The sequence below is a fragment of the Scyliorhinus canicula genome, chromosome 9, assembly GCF_902713615.1.
Source record: "Scyliorhinus canicula chromosome 9, sScyCan1.1, whole genome shotgun sequence".
Taxonomy (NCBI): domain Eukaryota; kingdom Metazoa; phylum Chordata; class Chondrichthyes; order Carcharhiniformes; family Scyliorhinidae; genus Scyliorhinus; species Scyliorhinus canicula.
Window position 1 is genome coordinate 101,621,657 of NC_052154.1, and position 12,714 is coordinate 101,634,370.

Here is a 12,714-nt window from a genome sequence, read left to right on the forward strand (position 1 = left end):
AAAGTGGCTTAGGCCTACCCTTGATATTCGCCAGTCGCACCACCAAACACACCTGCCATGAACAAGAGCAGAAAGTCCCGGTCTTATCAATTTTGAACAATATCAACAATGAGGCTCTAAGATGTAGAAAAGTGTAAATAACTGGGGCTGGTTTAACACAGGGCTAAAGAGCTGGCTTTTAAAGCAGACCAAGGAAGGCCAGCAGCACGGTTCAATTCCCATACCAGCCTCCCGGAACAGGCGCCGGAATGTGGCGACTAGGGGCTTTTCACAGTAACTTCATTTGAAGCCTACTTGTGACAATAAGCGATTTTCATTCATTTCAACCAACAGTTAATTGCAATAAGTCCTCGGAGGCAGAATCCCTTCACCAGAATTCCTTTTATTTACAAAACCAGCAGCAGAACACCAGGTGCATTCAGCTTGCTGTCTACACTGGGAGTGTGGAGGATCTGACACTCCCTGAAAGGGGTTCCCTGAATGAGCCACTAATCTGGGAACTCGTATTCTACTCGGCCAATCTCAAAGGCCTGGTCTAAGTCATTACATTAATAATGAAGGGCCTGATTGTCTTCTTAAGAGCAATTAGGAATGGGCAACAAATGTTGATCTTGCAAACGTCACTCATGTCCCATGAATGAATAAAAAAACATAAAAAAGATTGCTTTACAAAACTTGTCAATAGCGATATACATGAATTGAAATGACTGAAAATGTATTTCAACACTAAACTTCCTTACCTTAAAGTAGATCTTTATGGATTTAGTACAGACAACTCCCGTTTTACCACAAATAATATTTTCTGAGACTATTTTGAAAGATGGCTGTCTGTAATTAACAGAACAAGCATCCTAAATAGACAAATTGCACACATTGGTTAAGATACAAAGAATGAGAGCATGTCCACACAGATAATTGAATGCATAGTATAAAAGTTATTTTTAAAAATTGGTTATTACCTGAACCAAAGTATATTCACAATTGCCATCAAATACATATTGTCTTCCATCAAATGTAGTGATGTGTCCTTCTCCATGAATTACACAGGTTGAAGGACACTTTGCATCTCCTGTGCATTCCCATTTACCTTGAATGCAGATACTAGTCAAATAAAACATGTTAGAGACATTAACTTGAGTTTTGCAGCTACTAAAAATAATTCTGAAAACTAAAATAGTATAACTGTCCATTTCTAATTAGGAATGAATAGAAAAATAATAACAACTTGTATTTCTATCGTGTCTTTAACATGGTAAAATAACTCATGGTGCATTCTACGTGGATTATTCATCAAAATTTGACAAGCCACAGAAGAACTATCAGGACATAAAATCAAACATTTGATCAAAGATGAAGGTTTCAAGGAGCAGCTTAAAATAGAGAAAGGCATAAAGACAAAGGTTTAAGTAGGGAAAATCAGGGCAGCACGGTGGCACAGTGGTTAGCACTGCTGTCTCATGGCGCCGAGGTCCCAGGTTCGATCCCAGCTCTGGGTCACTGTCTGTGTGAAGTTTGCACATTCTCCCCGTGTTTGTGTGGTTTTCACCATCACAACCCAAAGATGTGCAGAGTGGGTGGATAGGCCACACTAATTGCCCCTTAATTGGAAAAATTGGGTACCCTAAATTTACTTCAAAAAAAAGTTTAATATCTACAAAACTGAAGACACAGTTGTCAATGGTGGGGGTGAAAATTCCGGTGCCCTCATAAAAAGATCTGAATTGGAGGAGGGTAGATAAGGAATGCAAGGGTTGGAAGAGATAACAAGCCGTGGAAGGATTTGAAAACAAAAAGGAAAATTTCAAACCTGTGGCTTTGCTGAGCCAGGAGCCAAAGTAAGCGGATGGGAATATTGGGAATAAGTCAGGGTACCAGCAGCAGAGTTTCAGATGAGCTTAATTTTATGTAGGGTGAATGATGGAAGGCTAGCCCAGAGGAGCATTTATAAAGTCAAGTGATAACAGGGCGCGGCAAGAATTTCAGCAGCAAGTAGGTGAAGGCTGCACAGAGACAGGCAATGTTGCATAGGCGGTTGGAAGATTAACTGGTCATTAAATATGCCACCAAGATTGAAAAAGGTCTGGTTCCGCCTGAGAGAATTGTCAGACAGTTGGGAATTGGTGGCGAGAGCAAAATTTGTGACAGGGATCGGAAACAATGGTTTTGATCTGCCCAGCGATTAGCTGAAAGAAATTTCCGTTTTTTCTGCATTACAGCTTGACGAATCAGATAAAATGGAGGATTTTAAAGAGGTTATGGTGAGGTTGTGCTGAGTTGTATCCATGTCTAGGTGGACATGGGGATGTACTTTCAGATGATGTCATCGAGGGATGACAAGGGGAAATCCTTTGGGGACTCCAAAGAGATTGTTGATGAATGGGAAGAGAAGCCATTGCAGGAACATCTCTGGCTACTAATGGATAGATAAGAATGGAATAATGTGATACAGTTCCATCCAGCTGGATAACAGTAGAGACACACTGGAGGAGAATGATGGGGTGAACAATGTTGACAGCTAGAGATAGGTCAAGAAGGATGAGGAGAGGTAGTTTACTGCAGAGTTAGTTGCATAGGATTTCATTTCTGACTTTGGTAATGGTCATTTGAGCACTGAGGTAGGAGTATAAACCTGATTGGAGGCAATCAGTCATGGAGTTGTGGGAAAATAGGCACAGATTAGGGAGGCAGCAACAAGATAGTCACAAATACTGGTGAGGAACAGGAGATGAAGATAAGCCCTGATTTTATCGAGGTGGGTATAATGGCAGATTTGAAGGGGAGTGAGACAGTTGCTTAGTGAGGTAGAGTGAAGAGAACAGGAAGTGATTCTCCTGCACAAGGTGAGCTTGGAGAAGACATTATGGGAGGAAGGTCAGAAACACAGAGAAATATATAAGAGTTAGGTCAGGGGGGTACCATGAATGAGGTTTGGTCCACTGGGGTAGGGGAAAGGAGGCAAACAAAGAGGCAGTTGATCAGTTGGCCTCAACCTTTGTAACAAAGGAGTCCATAAGATCTTCACACTTATCGATCATGTTACATCATGGCAATGAAAACATAAATGTGTTCTTGAAGTTTCAGGGCGACATTGAAGCATGAAGATACTGTACTGACTGTACTCCAAAGGTACTGAGAGGAAGCATTTTTAAAAAAATATTTTTATTGAACAATTTTTATATATACAAAACAAATAAACTCTACATAAGAAAAAACACCCCCAACCCTCTTCCCCTCCACCCCACCTCCCAGTATCTGACAATGAAATACATAACAAATACATAACAAATGGCTGATGTAAACCCTCCCAATCGAGCCTCTCAGCGTATATTTAATTTACTCAAGCTACAAAAACTGCATAAGATCCCCCAGCCACACCGAGGAACTGGGTGGAGAAACAGACGTCCGGCTGGTTCAACACCCCGAGAATGGCCTCTCGGGATCAGGTTTTAATTCCGTTTGTAAGATTACCAACATAATAATAATAATAATTGCTTATTGTCACAAATAGGCTTCAATGAAGTTACCGTGAAAAGCCCCTAGTCGCCAGATTCCGGTGCCTATGCGGGGAGGCCGGTACGGGAATCGAACCGCGCTGCTGGCCTTGTTCTGCATTACACGCCAGCTGTTTAGCCCACCATGCTCTGACGAAGGAGCTCCAGAGGTTTGCCAGCTTAAGACATGCCCAGAATATATGTACATGATTCATTGGGCCCCTCCCACACCACTCGCACTTTTCCTCTACCCCCTCAAACAACCGACTCATCCAAGCCATCGTTAAGCGTGCCCGATGAACCACTTTTGAGCCCAAGCCTTGCACTGGATGGTGTGGCATTCACCCTCCGTAGGGCTTCATACCACGCCCTGCTCCATCTCCCCCTCCCAAATCTTCCCATTTGACCTTAGTCCCCCGCAGTGATTCATCGTCTCCACCAAAATCCTCCCGTAAATTCATGAAGTACTCCCCTCCTCCACCCCCGCCAAATAATCTAATTTGGTGATCTTGTTTGAGGGATAAGTATTGGTAACTACACAAGAATTCCCTGTTCTTACAATAGAGCCATGTGGTGTCATTTACGTCCAGCTGAGCGGCCGGACAGAATCTTAGTTTAATTTCACATCCTCAAGATTATGTGCTCTAAGTCTCTATAGTAGAGTTTGAACCCACAGGGGTCTGACTCAGCAGTGATAATACTAACTTGGAGTCATCGGCAACACATTTGACAACTGAATGTTTCAGAATTGATTATTGGGGTAAAGATGTCCACTAGGGTTTCAGTAGTGAAATCGTTCCAGTGTCCCTATAACTCCCACCAGATGAGGGATCAAAACTGGACAAGGTATTATGAGGTTAGATTAAGATCTTGTACAGAGGCAGAATAGAATTTGTGTTTTTCCTGGCAATGCATCTTAACAATCTATTCATTTATGAATAGCTTAGTGGCACTGGGCATTAATTGAATATTAATTGTTTGCAGGCAATAGGCACTAACTGAAGTTTCATGTGTGCCCCTATAAATAGATAGTTGTTGGGTTAGGGGTGCATGTTTGTACAGGTGTATAATCCTATAAATAAATGCTTATAAATGTACGTATAGTCTCCAATTCTACTCTTCACCAGCTGATTTTGTGAACGAGGACAAAGGACAAAGAACCACATGCACCTCTATATCAAATTTTTTCTCAGAGATGGCACGGTCGCACAGTGGTTAGCACTGCCAGGGATCCGGTTTCAATTCCAGCCTTGGGCCACTATCTGTGTGGAGTTTGTACGTTCGCCCAGTGTCTATGGGTGCTCCAGTTTCCTCCCGCAGTTCAAAAATGTGTAGGTTAGGTGGATTGGCGATGCTAAATTGCCCTTTAGTGTCCAAAAGGTTAGATGGCGTTACTGAATTACGGGGATAGGGTGGGGTTGTGGGCATAGTTAGGCTGCTCATTCAGAGGGTTGGTGCAGACTCGATGGGCTGAATGGCCTCCTTCTGCATTGTCGTGATTCTGAGATTCTCTGTGTGGCTTTCCACAGGTGCAAGGTGCCATCAACTGCACTCGGGTGGCTCTTCAAGATGTACAATATGTGAACCGCAAGGGCTTCCATTCCCTAAATGTCCAGCTGATCTGTAACCACACAAAGTGAATGCTCCAGGTGTGTGTGTGTTCAGTTCCATGGGAGTGTGGATGACTCATACATCCTGAGGTATTCTCAGATCCTTGGCGTGTTAGAGGCTCCACAGCGGCTGCTGGGATGGCTCCTCGGGGACATGGGATACTGACTGAGTATGTGGTTGTTGACGCCTGTGTGGAGGCCACAGAGGCAGCTGAGACCAAGTACAACAAGGCTCATGCTGCTACTCCAGCTTTGGTGGAGCAGACCATTGACATTCTGAAGGTGAGGTACCGTTGCCTGAACTGGCCTGGTGGAACCCTGCAGTACAGGCTGCCGAAGGTGTCACATGTCATTGCTGCCTGATTCATGGTCGGCGATGTGGCAAACCACTGAACCACTGAGGACATTCTACCATCTTCACATTCCTTCTATAAGCGTTGCTTTCTTGTCTGACTGCTGGCAGTGCACACCCTCACTGATAAGGCTTTGATATGGGGAGGGAGCAGTTGCCCACAGTCCCTACATTGCAGCAGGATGATGACCACTTGCAGTGGGGACAGTGCACAGATCTTCAAAGAGCTATTGTGAATGCCTGACACCTGAATGGCTGATGGCTGCTCACTTACTCTCAATCACCAGGGTCACGGCGATGTGTGGAGAGATCATTCTTGATTATTTGAGCCCTTGAGGTTCAGTGGTTGATAGAATATGGGGCAAGCAGCAGGGCAACATGTGCAGAGAGCACACACTGACAATGACTAGGATGAGTGATGGTAGCCCTGAACACTGGGGGAGACACCCTCATGTCCTACAAGAAACGTGCATGTCTGATGTATTCAATCACTGGCAGGGAACATAGAGAAGACACAATAAGTGAAGGCTTATTTTCAGAAGTGGATGCTATCTCCAAGTACTTAAACACCTTGCCCATGCTGTTTTACTAGACTTTCTTCACCTTTCTAACCCTGTCACTACGTATTGATGCATCTGCAACATCCACATCTGAGGTGAAGGCAGCCTGCTGTCTGCCACGCCCTGTTGTCTCTGATGACCTTGGCAAGTATCTTCGAGAGGGTAGTGACCTTGAGGGCCCCAGCCTGCTTTTGGGGTCCTGCATTGTGGCAGTGCCACCCTCTTGGCCTGTGGGGCTGAGCTGAAGCTGTCACAGGAAGAGGGGAATCAGATGGGCGGGATACATCCAACATCACTATGGGTGGATGGGCCCAGGCTCTGCACCAGCTGCTCCTCCCCCTATGGGTGCTTGAAGGTTCCTGGCTTACTCCTTGGGAAAGATAAGTATCTGCAGTGAGCTCAAGAAGCCTGCCATCCTCAGACTTGTGGATCCCCAAAAGTGCCTGCACCATGGGAGTGCATGTTCAGAACCATGGAGCACATGTCCAGCACCATGCAGCATATGTCCACCACCATGGAGCACATGTCCAGCACCATGGAGCACATGTCCAGCACCATGCAGCATATGTCCACCACCATGGAGCACATGTCCAGCACCATGGAGCACATGTCCAGCACCATGGAGCACATGTCCAGCACCATGGAGCGCATGTCCAGGGGTAAAGGAATTCCATTTGTAGTAATGTTCTATGTCCTATACAGATGGACGATAAGGGGATAGTGTAGATGGGCTTCAGAGGGGTTTCACAGTTCGGCGCAACATCGAGGGCCGAAGGGCCTGTACTGCGCTGTAATGTTCTATGTTCTATACCATGGAGCGCATGTCCACCACCATGGAGCACATGTCCACCACCATGGAGCACATGTCCACCACCACGGAGTGCATGTCCAGCACTATGGAGCACATGTCCAGCACTATGGAGCACATGTCCAGCACTATGGAGCACATGTCCAGCACTATGGAGCACATGTCCAGCACTATGGAGTGCATGTATGTCCTGCAACGCTGCAGGGCAGAAGCCTTGCACCAAGGTTTCCACAGCAATCACCAACCTCGCTGTATTGATTTGGTTGTGTCAGAGTGTCAGCACAATGTCTTCAGACAGAAGGTGGCAGGATTCCTCCAATCAGAGGACTGTAGCTGGCACCCCTTCCTGGTGTTCCCGACTTTGCCTTTGCAGCTCCAGCAACTGAGGCATGATCAAGTCCAGCGGCACGTCATCTGACTGGGCCTCAGCAGATCCCTGGCCTCCAACACTCCTCTGAGAGCCAAAACCCTTGGACGCCCTGCCTCTGCCTGTTGTGGGTCAGAAAGAGTGAGGTGCTCACCAGTTTTTGACCCCCGAGGCTGGTATAAAATTAGGTCCCACTGAGCTGTGTTTCTCTGTGCTGCTGGAGGGTATGGGTGAAACCTCTGATGGTTCTTTAATCCCCATGACTGAGAAATCATCCGTGTTGGTGTCAGAGCTTTCTTGAACCTGGCTGGTAGACTCCCTGGGGTGTTCTACTGTTGTACCTGCGAGAGAAGGGAGATTATATCAGTGCATGGCAGGGTGCTTCAGATCCAGAAGACATCACTCATGTTGGTTTTGTGTGATGGATGATGCTGTGCTGGATCCTCACTTGGTTCATTGCCACCCAGTTCACCATTGGCACAGGAGGTTGACTTTCTTGCTGGCCAGCTGAAGGCTCTTTCCCCGAGTCTGAGAGAATTTTCATCTCTGCAGGCCTCCGGACATCTGGCATTCCTCTTACTTATTGTCAGCCAGCTTGTCCTGCTTGAAGACAGATGGAGTGAGTGTAAGCAGGACACATGCTAGGGCCGATGCTAAGGATGCTGGGCATGTGTGGATGGTAAGTGGGAGCAGTGAGGTGATGAGGGCACAACCTTCAGAGGAGATGAAGATGTGTATGGGAGAGTGGGTGGTGGTGTCCTTGAGCTGGCAGTGAGCACCTTGTGGATATGTAATAAGTGTATGAGTATGTGAGGTTTTTTTTCCAATGAAGGGACAATTTAGTATGACCAATCCACCTATCCTGGACATCTTCGGGTTGCGGGGGCGAAACCCACGCAGACACGGGGAGAATGTGCAAACTCCACACAGACAGTGACCCAGGGCGGGGATCGAACCCGGGTCCTCAGCACCATAGGCAGCAGTGCTGACCACTGTGCCACCGTGCCGCCCATAAGTGTGTGAGTTGAGAGTGAGCAATGGAGAATATTTTCTGGGGATTGCTGCAGGTTGTAGTTTCCCTGGATGATGAGGTGATCATCGGTTCGTCCAACCAGGAACACATGAAGAACCTGGAGGACGTACTACGTTGGTTCGAGAAAGTCGATGGTTTTGGGACCCGCCACAACAGGTGGCTTTTGATGAGGTGAAGCAGTGGCCCTCATCTTTGCATCTGCTGACACATTTTGAAACGTCCAAGTCCTTGTTGTTAACCTGCGATGGCTTGCCTTACAGCATCAGGACTGCACTGGTGCATCGGATGGATGATGAAACTGAACAGTGTTTGCTTCATGCAGCCTGGTGGCGGCAGAGGGGAACTATGCCCAAATCGAAAAGGAGGGTTTGGTATTCGGGGTGAAGCGATTCCACCGGTACGTATATGGGCATACATTTATGGCCTATATGAACCACAAACCCCTGATGGGGTTGTTGAAGGAGGAAAGGGCAACTCCCCCCCGATGGCATCTGTCCGCAATCCACGTTGGGCGCTGCTGTTGGTGGTATATGAATACGTGTTGGAACATCGTCCAGGAACAAAGATTCTGCACGCGGATGCACTCAGCCGCCTCCCGTTGCCCACCAGCATGCTGTGCCTGCTGCGTCAGACAAGATAATTGCAGCGAAAGAGAAAATGCTGGAAAATCTCAGCAGGTCTGGCAGCATCTGTAGGGAGAGAAAAGAGCTAACGTTTCGAGTTTGATGACTCTTTCTCAAAGATAATTGCAGCCTTGCACCTTGCCAGTTATGGCGGCCCAGATGAAGGTGTGGACGCAGATGCACCCATTGTTGGTCAGGGTCCGCCACATAATGCTGTACGGGACCCAACATCATGCTTTCCCGAAAAACCTGCATGCATTCACCACGAAGATGGCTGAACTCAGTGTGGTACACTGCATCCTGCTGTGGTGCCCTGGGTGGCCATGCCTGAGCGAGGCCAGGGGACAATCCTACATGACCCGGGTGTCTCAAAAATTAATATGTTGGTCTGGAGCAATGTATGGTGAGATAGACGCGGACATTGAAACACTGGCAAAACAATGTACATGGTGCCAAAAACACCAGAAGCTACCCCTGCAGCTCCACTCCACCATGGGAGTGGCCGGGCCGACCATGGCCCCACCTCCATGTGGATTTCGCAGCACCATTTCAAGGAGCCATGTGTCTACTTATTGTGGATGCCGATTCGAAGTGGATGGATATCCACCGCATGACCACAATGACATCATGGGCCACTACTGAGTGGCTCCAACAAACCTTCAATGCCTGCGAGCTTCCCAAAGTGTTAATGTTAGATAACGGCACAGCTTTTACAAATGTGCGATTCGACAACTTTCTGAAGCAAAACAGGATCCTCCATGTACGGGCTGCACCTTACCACCCGCCCTCCAACAGATTGGCTGAATGGGAAGTGCTGACACTTAAGCTGGACATGCGAAGATCGACCTCCGGTTTCCAGAGACCCATCTGGTCTTTTTGCTTTTCTATTGCAGGACCACGCCACATGCCACCATCGAAGTGGCGTCCTCGGAATTGTTAATGGGTCATCGGTTCATAGAATCAGCAGTGCAGAAGGAGGCCATTCGGCCCATCGAGTCTGCACCAGCACTTGGAAAGAGTACCTGACCTAAGCCCACACCTCCACCCATCCTTGTAACCCAGAAACCCCACCTAACCTTTTTGGACACGAAGGGCAATTTAGCATAGCCAATCCACCTAACCTGCACATCTTTGGACTGTGCGAGGAAACCGGAGCACCCGGAGGAAACTCATGCAGACACAGGGAGAACATGCAGACTCTGCACAGACAGTGACCCAAGCCTGGAATCCTGGAGCTGTGAGTCAACAGTGCTAACCACTGTGCTACCGTGCCCCTCCTCCCACAGCTGTTAAGCACGCTGTTGAGCCTCATTCTGCCAAACATTGGGGAAAAGGTCCACGACTGGCAGGAACATGCGAAAATCCAGACCCATCGGTGAATTTGTAGCAGGTGACGCGGTCTAATTCCGTAATTTCATCGATGGGGCATTGCGGTTTCCAGCGACAGTAGCAAAGTGTATGAGTACAAGGAAAAGAACCGAACAGGCACGTAGACCCCTCCGCAGCCAAGCGCTACAGGTCGTGGACAGATCAAAGCCTCCGGTGCAGCCACCAGTGATACCCAGTGAGTCAGATGAGCCCCTCGACTCGGAGATGCGGGTGGTCGATTCATTTGACCCAGAATCGAACTTGGAGACTTTGCTGACTGCAGTCGAAATGGATCCTGTAGCGACCGCTGAGCACAGCACAGTGGGACCACCCAGACGTTCAGCCTGTAAACATCACTTCCCAGTTCTGTACATCCCTCCAGGCCCAGAACAGCAGCATTCGAGAGACAGCCACGAGCAAAGCGGATGGAGGATCCCCCTTGTCCTGCTGTCAAGGTGGAAGACGTGTCGGACTTGGGGGTGGGAGGGGGTGGGGGTGTTAGAACCAAACTGGAGGCCATAGAGTTTGCAACATCAAAGTCCCTGTGGCCTAACCCAAGTACGATCTCCCTAGATGAGTGGGCGGAGCTACACCCTTAAGCCAAGGGCTTCATGGAACCTCAGTACCTGGCCCAAGTGTGGGTTAGATGCGGGAGAACCTTCGGGTAGTAGGAGTTGTATTATAGTAGATAAAATAAATTTGAGCTTTTTCTTCCAGTCATCGCTTCCGTGTGGTCGCTTGCCTGGAACTTTACAGTGACTATAACAACTACCATTGATTGTGGTGAAAACCTATCTGGTTCACCTTTAAGGAAGGAAGTCAACTGGTCTATTTGTGACTCCATATCCATAGCAATGTGATTGACTCTTAACTACTCTCTACAGGCCACGCAGCTGAAAGACAATTATAGATGGGTATTGCCAGTGACACCCACATCCCATGAAAGGATAAAGAAAAAAAAAGTGATTGGAAGGAAATGCAGTCAAGATAGTTGTGGGAGTAAGTGGACTTATAGTGAATACCAGTTCATATTATTGCCCAGAAATGGAGACAGAGAAGTTGAGGATGGGAAGATATGAGTTGAAGCTGGATGATGTGAAGCTGAGACTTACTTAGTCCCATCTCATGCAGTGACACATGAAACACATGCTTATGTTTTGCCATTGGCACAGGTCAACAGCCTGCCAAAACAGGTTACCAGCCTGCCAACACAGATCACCAGCCTGTCAACAGAGGCTATAGCTTGAGGGGCACTACCTCATTCAAGCATGGCTGACCAGGAGAATCTTGTGCTCTTACCATAGGCATATTGGAAGAATTTACAGATTGATAATCAACTTGTTTAGCCACATTATAAACACATATTTCATGAGCATCGAGTCCTGGAGTAGGACTCAAACCCTGAACTTCTGACTCAGAAGTAGGGATACTACCAATGTGCTACAAGATCTCCACATTTGAAGATGAAACACGGGTAGAAATTAGAGGCAAACGGAAAACATTTTCCAGTCAGTGTGATAGCAGGAAATACACCTATACAGTCATCTATGACCCAGAGAAAGAAGTAAGGGAGGGGGTTTGAGTATGACCAGAATCAATAATCTACCTATCCCACAAAGGCAGGCATAGCTAGGAGCCATGAAGGTTTCTAGAGGAGTGCCTTTTATTTGGAAAAACTGAGTAGAGTTAAAGGAGAAGTTGTTCAATGCAAGAACAAATTCAGCCAGGTGGGCATGTATGATGGTGGATGGAAAGTGGGAGCATCTCGGTTAAAGGAAAAGCCAACAGATCACTCTGGTGGGTGAGTTTGAACATTCCTTTTGCAAAATCAAGATAATAAGCCAACTACAGTCAATGGCTTTTCTCAAAAACTTCAACCATGTTTGTTGGCCGTGATCTTCATTTCCTGAAAGCATGCTGAGATTCTCTGTACGGTGCATTTCTAATGAATCCCTCCATCAACTTGCCTATAACTTTGTGATTATTCTTGGCCAGGGCACCTGGAGGACTCGCTTCTTCTTTTAATAGTGACATGTGACTTTTTACATCTACCTGGGAGGACAAATGAGTTATTAGGGACTTTTCACCATAACCTCATTGAAGCCTACTTGTGAGAATAAGCTATTATTATTATTACTAGTGAGCTTTTCGATGGAAAGGTAAGAGAACTAAATGAATAAATGATTTTGAAGAATAATTATAATTTCTTATGTGTAGTTGCAACTTATTCAAACTTCTTTTCCTATGCTTCTGAGCTCTTACATTATAAATAACCATGTTACTTAAATAAAACTGCAAATGTTTTCAAGTGTATTTGATATTTCCACCATACCAAATTGATTGAAAATGGATTAAATCTGTGTAAAATCCAGAAGGCAAATTGCTGCATTTGGCATAACTACAAAGCCACATTAGCTTTGCCGTCATTAGCAATTATGTATTGTTTAACGATACAGCTTCTGGATGGTGAGAGATGAGGTCTATGTACAGAGAGTTTGTGAA

At 46.6% G+C, this 12,714-nt stretch overlaps 1 protein-coding gene across 1 annotated transcript in view; it reads right to left on the reverse strand.

Annotated features, from left to right (window-relative positions):
- Nucleotides 1–12,714, reverse strand: part of LOC119970925 (mucin-6-like) — a 238,661-nt gene that overhangs the window by 100,186 nt on the left and 125,761 nt on the right. The window contains exons 19-22 of the mRNA XM_038806035.1: nt 12,180–12,264; nt 7,343–7,529; nt 960–1,101; nt 741–851 (exon numbers count right to left, since the gene is read on the reverse strand). Coding sequence (XP_038661963.1) covers nt 741–851; nt 960–1,101; nt 7,343–7,529; nt 12,180–12,264 — 525 coding nt within the window. The remainder of the gene's footprint in view (nt 1–740; nt 852–959; nt 1,102–7,342; nt 7,530–12,179; nt 12,265–12,714) is intronic.